General features: G+C 56.0%; 7 protein-coding genes across 7 annotated transcripts; 5 read left to right on the forward strand and 2 right to left on the reverse strand.

The window, feature by feature from the left end:
• Positions 1 to 299: 299 nt before the first annotated feature.
• Positions 300 to 1,110, forward strand: K452DRAFT_292673 (uncharacterized protein). Its single transcript, XM_033541416.1, has one exon. The coding sequence runs from the start codon at positions 783 to 785 to the stop codon at positions 1,026 to 1,028; it is 246 nt and encodes an 81-aa protein (XP_033391809.1). The 5' UTR covers positions 300 to 782; the 3' UTR covers positions 1,029 to 1,110.
• A 139-nt stretch (positions 1,111 to 1,249) lies between these two features.
• On the forward strand, positions 1,250 to 2,367 carry K452DRAFT_303028 (uncharacterized protein; the record flags this gene model as incomplete). The annotated part of the gene is made up of 2 exons (XM_033542672.1): positions 1,250 to 1,436; positions 1,487 to 2,367. 2 exons carry the CDS (start codon positions 1,250 to 1,252, stop codon positions 2,365 to 2,367), a joined length of 1,068 nt encoding a protein of 355 aa, XP_033391810.1.
• Positions 2,368 to 3,668: 1,301 nt separating this feature from the next.
• On the reverse strand, positions 3,669 to 5,124 carry K452DRAFT_329860 (uncharacterized protein; the record flags this gene model as incomplete). The annotated part of the gene is made up of 3 exons (XM_033545077.1): positions 3,669 to 4,706; positions 4,758 to 4,900; positions 4,956 to 5,124. 3 exons carry the CDS (start codon positions 5,122 to 5,124, stop codon positions 3,669 to 3,671), a joined length of 1,350 nt encoding a protein of 449 aa, XP_033391811.1.
• Positions 5,125 to 5,410: 286 nt separating this feature from the next.
• On the forward strand, positions 5,411 to 6,965 carry K452DRAFT_280473 (uncharacterized protein). The gene is made up of 3 exons (XM_033539454.1): positions 5,411 to 5,472; positions 5,528 to 5,956; positions 6,017 to 6,965. Exons 1-3 carry the CDS (start codon positions 5,440 to 5,442, stop codon positions 6,806 to 6,808), a joined length of 1,254 nt encoding a protein of 417 aa, XP_033391812.1. The 5' UTR covers positions 5,411 to 5,439; the 3' UTR covers positions 6,809 to 6,965.
• A 183-nt stretch (positions 6,966 to 7,148) lies between these two features.
• Positions 7,149 to 9,777, reverse strand: K452DRAFT_148307 (uncharacterized protein). The gene is made up of 3 exons (XM_033535508.1): positions 9,543 to 9,777; positions 9,412 to 9,485; positions 7,149 to 9,358 (listed from the first exon to the last, which is right to left on the reverse strand). Exons 1-3 carry the CDS (start codon positions 9,673 to 9,675, stop codon positions 7,490 to 7,492), a joined length of 2,076 nt encoding a protein of 691 aa, XP_033391813.1. The 5' UTR covers positions 9,676 to 9,777; the 3' UTR covers positions 7,149 to 7,489.
• A 290-nt stretch (positions 9,778 to 10,067) lies between these two features.
• On the forward strand, positions 10,068 to 11,241 carry K452DRAFT_280479 (uncharacterized protein). Its single transcript, XM_033539455.1, has 3 exons — positions 10,068 to 10,345; positions 10,406 to 10,620; positions 10,678 to 11,241. Exons 2-3 carry the CDS (start codon positions 10,417 to 10,419, stop codon positions 10,861 to 10,863), a joined length of 390 nt encoding a protein of 129 aa, XP_033391814.1. The 5' UTR covers positions 10,068 to 10,345; positions 10,406 to 10,416; the 3' UTR covers positions 10,864 to 11,241.
• Positions 11,242 to 11,336: 95 nt separating this feature from the next.
• Positions 11,337 to 13,304, forward strand: K452DRAFT_148359 (uncharacterized protein). Its single transcript, XM_033535509.1, has 4 exons — positions 11,337 to 11,696; positions 11,762 to 11,908; positions 11,964 to 12,302; positions 12,353 to 13,304. Exons 1-4 carry the CDS (start codon positions 11,676 to 11,678, stop codon positions 13,223 to 13,225), a joined length of 1,380 nt encoding a protein of 459 aa, XP_033391815.1. The 5' UTR covers positions 11,337 to 11,675; the 3' UTR covers positions 13,226 to 13,304.
• Positions 13,305 to 13,307: the final 3 nt, after the last annotated feature.

Below are 13,307 nucleotides of genomic sequence, written 5' to 3' on the forward strand. Positions count from 1 at the left end.
CGGCGATGATCGCTCTACTCAGGAAATGAAGCCAATGCGCGCGGGCGTCATGAGTGTGCAGCGGCAACGAGCATTGCAGTGCCAAGGCAAAGATGGAGTGCGATCGAAGAGTGCATTGCGTGTCGCGCAAGAGGCAGAGATAAGGAAGCACCAAACAGCGCTGTCGATGATGAGGCAGCGGAAATGTAGGTCGGCGGGTCTTGGCGTAGGGGGAGTCCCGTGCGGATCGACGGGCGATCCGCCATTTGCCATTTGCTTGTATTGTAGGTAGGTACCTTAGCTGGCCACCCACAGGGCCACAACCCACCCACTCTCACCTTCCGCTGCACTGCATCTGCTGAGGCAGTGCAGGCCCCACTCCGCCCAAGTCGTACTTACTCGAGCCCCATTGCGCGTCCTCGTCGTATACTTCCCATTCCGCCGCGTCCCGCCAAGAGCTGCGCGTCGCCGAGGTGGCGTATCTTGCGCTACCCAGTCGGGGCCCACCGCCAAGTGGTAGGTAACCCAACCTCTCTCTCTCTTTCTCACCGTCTCATGTCCCTCCGCCTTTTCCCCGCCCCCTTCCGTCATCGGAAAAAAGCGTCATGGGCTTTTTTTTGCTTCTCTTGCCAAGCGGTGCTGGGGCGGAGTCGAGCCCAGGCCGCATAGCAGCTGCTAGCGCGTCATCATCTCAACTCAATTTCCTCCGCGGCTGGGGATCACTGTGACACCTCAGCACCCTCCCACGTCCGCCCCTTGGGCTCCGCTCACGGCTGAAGGGGGTCCCTTCCACGGGAAACACCATGGCCCCCCGGATTATACCCTGTCTCCTTTCAGCACCGACCTGCTTTCTTCTCTGCTCGCATGATGCTTACTATGATTGCTTTCCATTTCACTCTGACAATCAGCATTTCTTTCTCCAGCGTCTGACCAATCGTCCCTTTATATCACTAGTCTCTGCGTCACCCATGTCCTTTCTTATCTCTTCTGCCAAGAAGCCAAGTCAGACGGCTGCTGCCAACGCCACTCCCGGCAAATGTGGAGCTTAACATCAATGTGTTAGGGGCTTTTTAGCGCTCCCTGACAAAAGCGTGCGTTTCGAGCAGTGAGGCTAGGCCGGCTCGACCGCAGATCGTGCCTGGCCGATCATTGATGCTGGACTCTGCAGTGAGGCCCCGAGCCCGAGTCTGACGTTTGCTTAAAGGAGCGGCAGCCCGTGACAGTCCAGAACTGGAACTGGTGCTTGTATTCCTCCCCAACCGTGTTAACCATGTCGACCAAGTCTCTGGATATCAGCCGCAGGCCTTCGACCTCGGTCACCGATGCAGAAAAGATTGATGTCAGCCGTCGGCCTTCGACCTCAGCCACCGATACAGAGAAGATAGATATCAGCCGTCGGCCTTCGACCGCAGCCACAGATACAGACAGGAAGCTGGAGTTTGTAACTCCGGATTCGGGTATGTCTTACAGATCAACCTCCATCACTCATCTAGCTGACCCCGTATAGTCAGCAGCTGCACAGGAACCGTCAGCCCGGCGGCCTTGGAAGCCCAGACACAGCTACCATACTCGGACCCCGATGAAGAGTTGCGAAACCTCCCATTCGCTCAGCGATGGGCTGGGTACCTCAAGCAAGAGATAGCAATAGACAGTCTCCTCGAAATGGAGCTGTACATTTTGACCTTCGCTACCGGCATCCAAGATGCCATGACATTCGCTTTCTTCGGCGTTTTCTGCTCCAAGCAAACCGGAAATCTTGTCAACTTTGCGCTCTCAGCCCTGGAATCCCACGCAGTTCTCCAGACAGAAGCCAATATCGCCGTATCATTTTGCTGCTTCATCCTTGGCGCGGCAATCTTCGGTCACTTCAACAACTTCGTTGGCAAGAAGCGCCGAGGTTGGTTGATGTTTGTCAATGCCTGGCAGACGGCGCTTATCTTGTCTGCAACTGGCGTTCGATACTGGTCACTCAACCACGGCATTCAAGACTCTGGAGCAGACCCCTCGGCTCTAGCTTGCATTGCGTTGCTTGCTTTGGCCTCCGGAGGCCAGATTTCGCTTGCATTGAGCGTCGGTATGCCCGAGGTCAACACGACAATGGTGACGGGAGCCATCGTCATGTTGGCGCATGACAAGAAACTGATCACGGTTCGCAACCCGGGCCGCAACCGCAAAGTTTTCTTCATCCTGAGCCTTCTTGCTGGCTCTTTCATGGGCGCCATCTGCAACCGCTTCTCCAGCTCTGTCGTGTCTCTACTACTGGTTGGGATCGTCAAGTTCACCGTCACGTTCTTGTTCTTGGCCAACAAGGGCGTCAAAAAGCACCCCGGCTCAACAGAGAAGACTGAGAGTTCTGTCAACATCCTGCAAATTCTGTGGGGCGACTGAACGACTCGTGGCCCCCAAAACAGGACACGACTTGAGTTGCCCAGCCCTTCATGCACAAGAGTAAAATCGACGCTCAGGCCGCCAACGCGGGTACTCCACAGTATCCGGAACGGCCCTCGGCGGTCCCACCCGTGCTGCAGAAGGCTAAGGACGCGAAGGTCTCGAGCGTTCTGACCCATGCCTGGGCTGCGGGCTCCACAATACGCGAGGTTTCTAGTGGAGGAGGTGGAGGAGGCGGACAAGTAGGTGCACAAGGATCCGCGCGATAACGGATACCGGCCTGAAGAAAAAAAAAAAAAAAGAGAGAGATTGTTGGACTACACTATACCCGTTTCTTTGCATTTTGTTTGGCGTTTGAAGGAAAAGATCTGCTACGGAAAACGGAAAGACGGCAAGAGTGCATAGCACAAGGCGTTTTTGGGGACAGCATAACGGAAACATCGGAATCGGCATTGGCAGCGTTGCACCGGGCCTGGAAGATCCTGCGGGTTTCAGCATTCTGTTCTTGTTCTATTGGGCCTGGGAGCTCGTTGGGGTGGGTTGCGTGCACCAGCAGGGTGTTGTGGTGGTGATGGAGGCGGAAGGTGGTGTCGGGATGGATGCTACCACACTGTCACTGTCACTTGCACACGCACATACTCACATATACCCACGTAGATTTGTCAAAAGAGTTATTAAAGCGCAACTGAATATTGTCCACTGTCCGCCTTGCTGCAGTCGCTCGTCATCGGCGCCAATGTTTAGGAGCGGTGCGTTATTGTGCGCTTGGCGCATGTCATGCAAGGGTAGGGCATGCTGCACATGCAAAAATTGCCTCGACAAGAGACTCGATGTGTTTCGAAGAGAGCACGAGCGAGTAGAGGCGCCCTCGGCGGTGGACCGGCAGTAGGCTAGGGACGCATAGCTACGGGGAAACGCGTCACTGACCGGAAACGCCGAGGAAAGGCTTGGGTGTGGAGGCCCCCAAGACCTATTTGCATGAAAACTGACTAGGTAGATGAAGTAGACTTTTTTTCCCTGCCTGATGATGGAGAATGCTATGTATAGCCATTTTTTCAAAACGCCTGAGCACAACGAAAATACCGGCCCTATTTTTCTTTTAATGTCCTTAGTGGCGCCTATACCGGAGAGAAATGCAATGCCACCCTGTCAGTTCCTCAGTCCGAATGCAAGATCGTAGACCCCTCCCTCTGCTCTCCCAAAATCCTGAGCGTTACGTCCCGGGTGGAGTAGCCCACTTGCTAGTGAGACGACAATGAATAATACTGTCGTAGAGCATTCCAGATGCCACGTTAGGGGTATTAAGCAATGGTGGCCTCGTCAGCCTTGGCCTTCTTCGCTTCGTTCTGGCCATCGGCCGCGCCGTCGTCCTCGCGAGCGCGCTTCTTGCTGCTTTCGTCAGCGGCAGGCGCTTCGCTGGCATGGACGATGGGAATGCCGCTGGTGGTTTGGTTAGCAGCGTTTCCGTTGTCATGACGTTGCGAAGAAACTGACTTCTTGTCGAACTTCGGCTTGTTCTCCGCTTCCTTAGGCGCCTCCTTGTTGTCCTCCTTCTCAGCCTTCTCAGCCCGAGAGTCGTCACGGCTGTCACGGCTATCACGGCCACCGCGACCGCCACGGCCACCACGGCCACCACGGCCGCCCCGGCCGCCCCGTCCACCACGTCCACCACGCCCACCGCGGCCACGGAACTCGCCGCTCTTCTGGAAGTCACCCCTACTCTGCTTCCAGTCACCACCGTCACGGCCGCGCCTCGTAGGAGAGCTCGCACGAATCTTGCCTTCGCTGATCAGCTTGGCCTTCTCCTCGACGTAATCCTTCTTGCTCTTGATGTCGAGATCTTGGCCCTTGTACTTGGGCTTAGGGTCCAGAGCAAGGAAAGCCTGCTGCGTCGCTTCGCTGTCAAACTCGACAAACACGCTGCCCTTGAAGGACTTGTCGTGGTTGTCACGGCGGAGACGAACAGCCTTGATAGGTCCATAAGGCATGAAGAACGCCTCGATGTCGAACTGGGTGCTGGCGGTCTCTTCACCGAAGCCTTTGGCGTAGATGCTGCGCGGCTGGGCGCGGTCCTGGTAGATGTTGACCGCAGTGTCGGTGGACTTGCCGTACTCTTCGGGCAAAGGCACCTTGCGCTTGATTTCTTCGTCATTGTTCACAACCTCGAGGAAGTCGCTCTCCTTCAGAGCGTTGACGACGGCCGAGTAGGGCTGGAAGCGGCGCATGCGCTTGAAGCCGTGAATGACCTTGATGGGAACCGACTTGTTCTCGTTACCGCCAACCTGCTTCATGAGGTAGGCGTCGGCGGGGAGGTTGGAGTCAGAGAAGTAGAATTCCACCTAGCGGCGGGTTAGAAAAGGTAAGCAGTGCGCAGGGCGATGAGTAGTCACCTGCTTGCGGATCAAGACCGGGTCATCGGTTTCAGGCTCGCTGGTGAGAACTGATCTGTTGTTGTTACGGTTCTTTTGGTTGGAGAACTGCCTGCGAGGCCTCTCAGACTTGGAGTCGCCATTGCTAGGCTTGTCGGCGGGAGCTGCGAGAAGTCGATCAGAATGAAGCCAAACTACGCGCGACAGTAGGCAGCTTACCCTCGTCGGCGGGCTTAGATTCCTCGGCGGGCTTGGCTTCGTCGGCGGGCTTGGTCGCGTCAACGGGCGCCTGGACGGGCGTCTCGGCGGGAGGGTTGACGGTCTGGTCATTTTGGAGAGAAGTGGCAGCCGGGTCGGGCTCGACGGCCTGGACCTTGTTGTCGGACATTTTTCTAGAGGAAGTAGAGCGGAAGGCGAGGTGGGGAAGGCGCGAAAGTTGGTGAGACAGAGAGGTGGATAGCGGGCGACAGCAGTACTGTAGACGCGCCCAAGTGAAGTGAAACCAAAAAGTAGCTCGTGAAGTGCGAGAATGAGAATTGGAACTGGCGACGCGCGCAAAATGGGCGGGCAGTTTTCTGATCGGAGGGAGCTCGGACCAGCGAGCCGCCGCTATTGCCAAGAGGCGTAGAGTATGAGATTTGACGGACTGAAGTGAGAGAGACTGAGTGCTCACTGTCCCCTCCACCCCCGCCGTCCGCCCGCCATGCGCAAGCGCTTCCATTGGCTCAAGAAGCCCGTACGTCTCCCCTTCATCTCTTCCTACACCCATTCCTGCGCTCACTTTCGTCCAGAAACTGCGGGCCGACTGGTCCAAAGAGAACCTCTACAACCTCTCGCGCGCCACAGGCCAGTCGCTCGGCGGTAAGACCTTCTTCCAGCAAAAATGGGAGGCCAAGGCCTGGTCGCGCGCCTACCACGGTGAACAGATCCGCGAGAAGCAATGGCAGCGCATGTTCCGCCGCACCCTACCCGCCGTTGTTCCCATGGACAACACCTACCTGGCCCGCACCGACGGTAGCGAGATGGCCACCGGCCGAGGCAGCGGCGAGGAAGTCGAAGGGAAACCAAGAAAAGTCCCAATGACGCCCTACATGGCCATGACCTACGGACCTATCGAGCGCCGCCTAGACACCGCCATCTGGCGCGCCTTGTTCGCCAGCAGCGCCAGGCAGGCCAGACAGTTTGTCGTACACGGCTGGGTCAAGGTCAATGGAAAGAAGGTGCCTATTTCCGATCCGGCTTCCGATGCGTGGCAGTACTGATATTCCGCGCCTTGACAGATGATCTATCCCGGCTACCAGCTGAATCCCGGTGACATGTTCCAAATCGACCCCGAGCGCGTCATGTGGGCTACAGGTGCCCGCAAGGATGAGCACCGCTACGTACCTCGTGAATCCAGGGACCAGGAAGCGACTCCCGCGACGCGGCGGGCTCCCAAGGAAGAGAGCATACCAGACGAAGACGCCGAATCAAACACTGAGGCCGAGACAGCCCAGGCAGAGGCCAAGGCCGAAGCCGCAGAAAAGCCCACTGAGCCCAACGATGACGATGCGAAGAAGGTGCTGATGTCTCTGTTGGACCGCACAAAGGCCATCCTTGACGGGAAGGAGGAGCTTACTGCGAAGCGTAAGCAGGACCTCCGCGGCTTCCAGCAGGCTCTCAGGAAGATGCTCTCTCGCAGCAAAAACGTCACCACCTCTGTCACCGATGACCTCGAGGCCCGCTTGGCTGTCATCTCCGCAAAGCTCACCAAAAATTCTAAGAGCGCTGCTAAAGAGGAGGCTGCTGCTGACAGGTTAACCGAGCAGCAGGAGGAGCTGCTCCAGGAGGCCTTGGAGAAGCTGCGCGAGAACCCTTATGACCCCACTAAGCCGTACCTTACTCCCTGGCGCCCCAGGCCTTATATGTCCGCCTTCGCCTTCATCCCCAGGTACCTTGAGGTCAACCAGAACATCTGCGCTGCTGTCTACCTGAGGCACCCGGTTGCCCGGCCGAACCTGGCCGAGGTCCCCACGCCTTTCAAATACGAGACGAACCAATTGGCCTTCAACTGGTACCTGAGGAGGCGGTAGTGGGCATCAGTTTGTCTGGAGCTGAAATGTTTCGTATATGAGGCGCTAGGTAGAACAAGGTGCTTTTCGTTTGCACCGTTGATTGGGAAAATGTATAAATGTACAGTATTTTTTGGTCTTTTTTTCGCCGTCAATTGGAACCCCGACAAACTTTGAGGTCTTTCCCGTGGCAGCGTCGCCCAGCGCTCACAGCGCTCTCAGATCACGCAACAACCACTTCTCAGCACCGCCATCGAGGATCTGCGAGTGAAAGCTATAATCATCAATTGCACCACTTATCCCTGCACCTCCGTTTATCCTTGCGTGCTCAATTCTGCACAGCCACTGATGGCCTGCAATGCACGGATCCTAGCTACCCACCCCCCTCTTTAGCGCCATAAAACAGATCAACAGCTCACGAAGCTTACGCGGCTCGCGCGTTCCTCCTTCCGAGCGCGGCCGGCGAGGCGTGCAGCAAATGACTAGATAGGTATCCCCAAAAATATACGCCAGACCTGCCCCTACCTTTTACAACCAAAACCAAACAAAGCATTAGACATAGCTCGTCGCGTCTATGCAGGGGGCGACGCTGTATGTAATGGTGGGCGTGTTTCCGCCAAAAGCAAATAGTCGCGCCAGATGTGTTTTACCCAAATTTCCCCCTTTTGCCCATAAACGCCTCGTTGGTGCGCGCAATCCACTCTAGTTCTTGCGATCGCGCGTCAGCCCGATGGACTCGGCCTCGGTGGGCTCCTGGTCCAGTTCTCTCATTGTCTCGGCGCTCGGCCGCGGGCTCACGTCCGGAATGCTGCTCTCCGGCGTGTAGACCGTCGTTACCGAGGGAGTATATTCTCTGAAGCCGTCGACGACTATGTCGCTCCCATCCACATCCTCCTCGTAGGCCGGGGGCTGATCATCCGTGTCGATGGTGCACGTGTCCGATTGGTATGATGGAAGACTGCTCGTGCGGGACATTGCGTGTGGAGGTGGGTACACCACTTGCTGTTGGTGGAAAGGTTGAGCAGGCTGGTGCGAGTGCATGTGAGGCTGCATGTGGGGGTGGGCGTGCGAGCAATGGCAGGAAGGTGAGCTGGGAGAAGAAGGTCTGGCACGCCCCTCTTCTGCGTGGACGATGTCATGGACGACGTCATGTGCGCAGCGCAGTTGCCTAATCTCTTCTTGCATGGCTTCTTCCAACCGCAGTTGTCTGATCTCCTCTTGCATGGCATCCTCCAGCCTGTCTTCTTGGTTGAGGATCAGAGACCGCTTCTCCTCGTAGTCCTCACGACGCGTCCTGTCGTTTCGTTTGCCTGTCCACCAGTTCTTCCACGCGTGTCTGCGCGCAAGCCGGCGATATTGCCTCGCAGTTCTGCGTTCTTCGCGAGTAGCACGACGTTCAGTGCGTTGTCTAAGGGTGCAGCAGTGGTTATGAAGAAAGCTGTAAATGCAAACGAGTCCAGTCAGACAGGCAAAAGTCATAAGGACCGTGTGAAGGGGACGCGGGCCTCTGTGGTGTGGAGGACCATGGTGCGGAGGGGGCGGAGGAGGCGGAGGAGGCGGACCGTGGCCTTGCGGACCACCGAACGGAGGCGGCATTGGCGGCGGGGGACCATGACCTCGAGGGCCGCCAAACGGAGGCGGAAGACCGCCAAATGGAGGTGGCGGTGGCGGTGGCGGTGGTGGGCCGTTGGCACCAAGTCCTCCAAAGGGTGGCATTGGTGGACCTTGGTTTCCAGGTTCGTTGAAGTCAGAGGGAGGTCCTTGAGCATCTGCTGCGAGTATTTCCGAAAAAGCCTGCCCGGCGTGTTCGTGGGAGAGACGGTGGAATGGGTCGTGGTTCATTTCTGGCCAATGGGTTTGTTGAGGGCGAGATCGAAGATGAACGTAAATAACCTTTACGGCGCCATGTGCTTTGTGCACCAATGCCCTGACAAGGCAAGAGAGGTTGTCGCACGTCTGAAGCTGTTCCTTCAAAGAGTGGGAATTCTCTCTCATGTGGGCCTGGATGATCTTCTTTTGGTTAAGAATGCGCTCCTTTATCTCCTTCTCTTCAGCTTCTAACAGGCGAAGAAGCTCAATTTCGTCCTCGATGGTACCAGTTTGCGAAACAAATCCTTCGGGGAAATCCTTGAAATCGATAGACACGAGCCTGAGTTCGGCCGGAGGGTTTCGCCAGTCTTCGGCAATTCTGCCTTCAACGGCCGTAGTGACAGGCGTGGTGGCTAGGCGAAGGAGCTCGACCTTTTGTGCGATTTGCCTAAAGGAAACAGTGAAACCGGTGGTTTCCTGGACAGACTTGTCATCGACCTTTTTGATGCGAACTGTCAAGAGCTGAGCAGCATCTTTGTCGTTCTCGTTGGTTCCTGCCTCGGCGGTAACGTCAAACAGACAGCTCGTCTCCCAAGAAAGATCCAAGTTGTGATCTGGTGCATCGTCTCCATTGGCACTGGTGATTGATCCGTTGCCGCTGGCGTGAGTACCGATCCACTCCTGTGTTAGAGGCTGAGCATTAAGAGTGATGTTGGAAGCGCCACAAGGGTGTTCCGAAGGGAACGCTTGGAAGTCGAATACCTGAGGCAGCGGTTAGTCGTGCAAACGGAGACTTTTAAGAGAGGCGGCCATACGAGGGAGTCGTCATCATCCCCGCCAAGACAGCCTTGGCAGGGAACAACGAAGGAAGCCTGGGCGTCGCGAGCGTCTGCATGGTAGCGATTAGCACCTCTGAGCGTCGAGGGTGTCTTATATAAGGTCATACCAAGGTTGAGCACGACAGCATTCGTGGAGTCTGCTTCCGCAGTGGCCGCTTCTGCGGTGCTAGGGCGAGGAGGAAGCACCAGGGCGGCGGCAATAGCCGGAAGTACGGCGAAGGCCTGCAAAGGTGCACGCATGGTGGATGGGATATCCCAGCGTGACTGTCAGGAACAAACAAGAGAACAGTGAAGACGACCAGAGTGGAGCGAGAGAGGAGACAGCGCGCGTGGCCTGGGACACTGAGGACCAGGCAGCAGCATCTTAAAATGGCCACAGGGCTTCCCGTCTAGCCTTAACGTGCTGTTGGCGCTACGCCGCCGCATCTGCAGACGCGTCAGCGAACTACACGTGATTCGGGGCTGAGTAGAGCTAGACGCGAAGCCGCGACGCTTCTAACGGCCGACCAGCATCTTGAGACCGGTGCCATGTCCCCAAGGGGCTGCGAGCTCCCGCAGGCCCAGAATTACCCCCAAGCTCCCGGCCCAGGCATCTGGGCGAGGCCGCGCAAGGACTTTGGGGAGAAGGTTTGGCCGATGTTTGGCATTTGGGATGCGGAGGGAATTTGTTTCGCCTTGCGCGGGAGCAAATGAGCGAACCTACCGTAGGTACCTAGGCCGTGTCTCGGATCGGCTCAATGTTCGGGCGTGCCTCGTTGTTGCCGTCACTGGCCACTTGCAACACCGAGCCGCCTCCATCAAACAACCTTACCTACTCCCCCGCAACCAACCTCTTTGACACGATTCGGGCAGCGCCACAGCCGCGCAACTGTGCTATCAGTCCTGCCCATCAGACCCACCCGCCACAATGGTCAGCCGCCCTGCTGTGACGTGCCCGCAGAGCTACGTATTGAATGACATCCTTGTCCAGGTGCTGACTTCATGTCGAAAAAGCTGCCATTAGGCCTCCTCAATGCCGCCCAAGGCCACCCCATGCTCGTTGAGCTGAAGAACGGCGAGACGTTGAACGGCCACCTGGTCAACTGCGACAACTGGATGAACCTCACCTTGAAGGAAGTCGTCCAGACCAGCCCTGAGGGCGACCGCTTCTGGAGACTACCTGAAGTGTACATTCGCGGCAACAACGTGCGTCATCAATGCGCCTTGGACGCTGCTTGAGCGCCATTGCTGACCAGTGACTAGATCAAATACCTGCGCGTACCCGACGAGATAATAGACCTAGTCAAGGACCAGCAACAACGTGACCAGGCCAGTCGCGGAGGTCGCGGCGGCGGCCAGCGCGGAGACCACGGCGGACGTGGTGACCGAGGCAGAGGCATGGGGCGGGGCGGACGTGGAGGTCGCGGAAGGGGCCGTGGAGGTTCGTGAAGAGAGGAAAAGGTTATGGTGTGGGCCAAAGCCCGCCGCTGGTTTAGATCGGCTCGCGAAAGCTACCAAGCGCGTGCGAAGCAATATTCCGCCCGGCTGCCGGTCGGTCTGATGGAGAGATCCTCCCGGATGTGCTTTCTACAATAGGTGAGGGCTTGGGATAAAAGGCCTAGTTGGTTCTTGGACTGCATGTCCGATTCCAAGCCTTAGGCTAGCCTTGCGAGGGAGCATGACGGTAGCTGCCAAATAAGGAAGAGCCTAGGCGCAGCTCTTGCGTTGACGAGAGGCGTGCGCAGTGGATTCCTAGGTACTTTTGACCACGTACTTACAAGTGACTTTCGCCTTTGACGCTCAGGTGACGGACAATTATGTATAGCCATTTGCATGCCTTAACGACTGCTGCGATTTTGTGTATTACTCGATCCCTGCACACGGGGGTAGTTCCGTGCCGCGCTGTCTCCGCGCGGCGTGTTCCGCAGCAACCACCATATTTCCCGGCCTCTCAGTCGACGTCCACAACCGCCCCCCAATGACCACGCCAGCTGCTGCCTTGGACGGCTTGCGGCATTGCCTTTGTCCCACATTCAAGTATGTCCCTGCGGGCGCCAGGAGTGCACGTTTGAGGGTCTCTGCTAGGCGGCCGACACCACTCTCTTCTGGATTTGGCGCTGCGTCGCGCGCATCAAGCACCCGCATTTCTAGCAATGCACCATCAGAAATCAAGCGACCGAGTTTCCTAAGGTCTGAGAGAAATGGATTGTTAAGGGATCTCTCGTTTTCGGCGCTGGAAAACGCCGATATCAACGCTATTTATGAGCATTTGCGACGAGCAGGTACAGAAGGACAAACATCCGTAGTCAACCGGTTGGTATATTACCTACTGATCAGAAGGCGCGAGAAACCGAATCTGGCCCTCTATTCTGCATGCATTCGTTCAAATTGCAATGCGCAACATGGCTCTGCCGCTGGTGCGGCCGCGCTGTTGAAAGAGATGGGAGAAGAAGGATTGGAGCCGACTGTAGAAATCTGCCACGATATCCTCAAGGTACGTACGGCCTGTACTTTGATTCACTCAAGCGGACTAACGAGTTATGGTGCAGGTATTGGCGGTACATCCGGATTATCTCCTTCGAAATGCAATTCTCGACTATATGCGCCAAAGATGGTTCTCATTACGAGCTGACGGCCACCAAGACGTGATTGCTGGACTGCTCCGTGAAAGGCAGTATGAGTTGGCCTTGGACCGCCTAGACACCATGGTTCGAGAAGGCATACGGATTGAGAAATGGCTCTACGATATGACGGTGTACATGCTTTGTGACATAGAGGAAGTAGATGAGGCGCTTCGAATCATCAAGCATCGTACAGAGTCTGGGGAAATGCACATTTCAAGAGGAGTGTGGCATTGCCTGATTGATGCAGCCAGCAGTTGTCTCCATGTAAGTCATAATAACGCGCTGAGAGCTGCAACGATTTAACTTCCCGATAGCACGAAGCGACAGAGTATGTCTGGAACCGACAAGTCAGATCAGGTTATCTAAATCCTGCATCGGGAATATGCTTCAATGTTCTTACCACAGCAGCACGACATGGAGACGCTGCTCTTGCAACAGATGTCTTCCGTCTGTTGAGTGATCGGAAGGAGATTTTCACGCAGCAGCACTACGAAGTGCTAATAGACACGTATCTCTTCGTTGGTGATATCAGAACTGCTCTATCCATTCTATGCATCATGCATGAAACCAGTACTCCTCCGGATGAGTATTCTACGAGAAGAATTTACAAGTGGGCGCGTGTTCACACCGGACGATCTCAGGAAGCCTTTGATATTCTCAAGTCCCTCAAGGAAAGCGGGCAAGCTGTCCCGGTAGTAGCTGGTCACGCCTTGATAGAAGCAACCGTCTATCGAGGCGATTTGGACTTGGCGATCGAACAATACAAAGCCCTGCATATCATTTGCGACGGCGGCCCGACAACTACGACATTCAATATTCTTCTCAGAGGGTGTCAGAAGCGCAAAGACCTGGCCATGTTTCTGGCTGCTGAGATGGTGGCACGTAAGATTGAGCCCGACAGTCTCACGTATGATCGCCTCCTTCTGGTTTGCCTTATGGATGAACAAGACTACGAGGATGCCTTCCGATACTATGAAGAGATGCGCAACCGAGGCTGGAACCCACGGCCAGCTACTTTCGTTGCAATGGCACGGAGGTGTGCAAGGGAGCAAGACCAGAGGGCTTGGGAGGTTTTGGAAATGATGAAGGAGTGCGGCGTGGATGCGGACGGCGTGAGACAGCTGAAGTCATGGTTGGACAACAATTGGGGCAAGGTGTCTATGAACGATCCTAGGATAACGAGGTAGAACCTAGCATGATGTATTTTCGTAGCTGAAAGATATCTGGATTGATAAAACGGAATTAGTTCCTGTTGACGTTTCGGCGCAG

The sequence above is a fragment of the Aplosporella prunicola genome (genome assembly GCF_010093885.1).
Source record: "Aplosporella prunicola CBS 121167 unplaced genomic scaffold K452scaffold_61, whole genome shotgun sequence".
Lineage (NCBI taxonomy): Eukaryota > Fungi > Ascomycota > Dothideomycetes > Botryosphaeriales > Aplosporellaceae > Aplosporella > Aplosporella prunicola.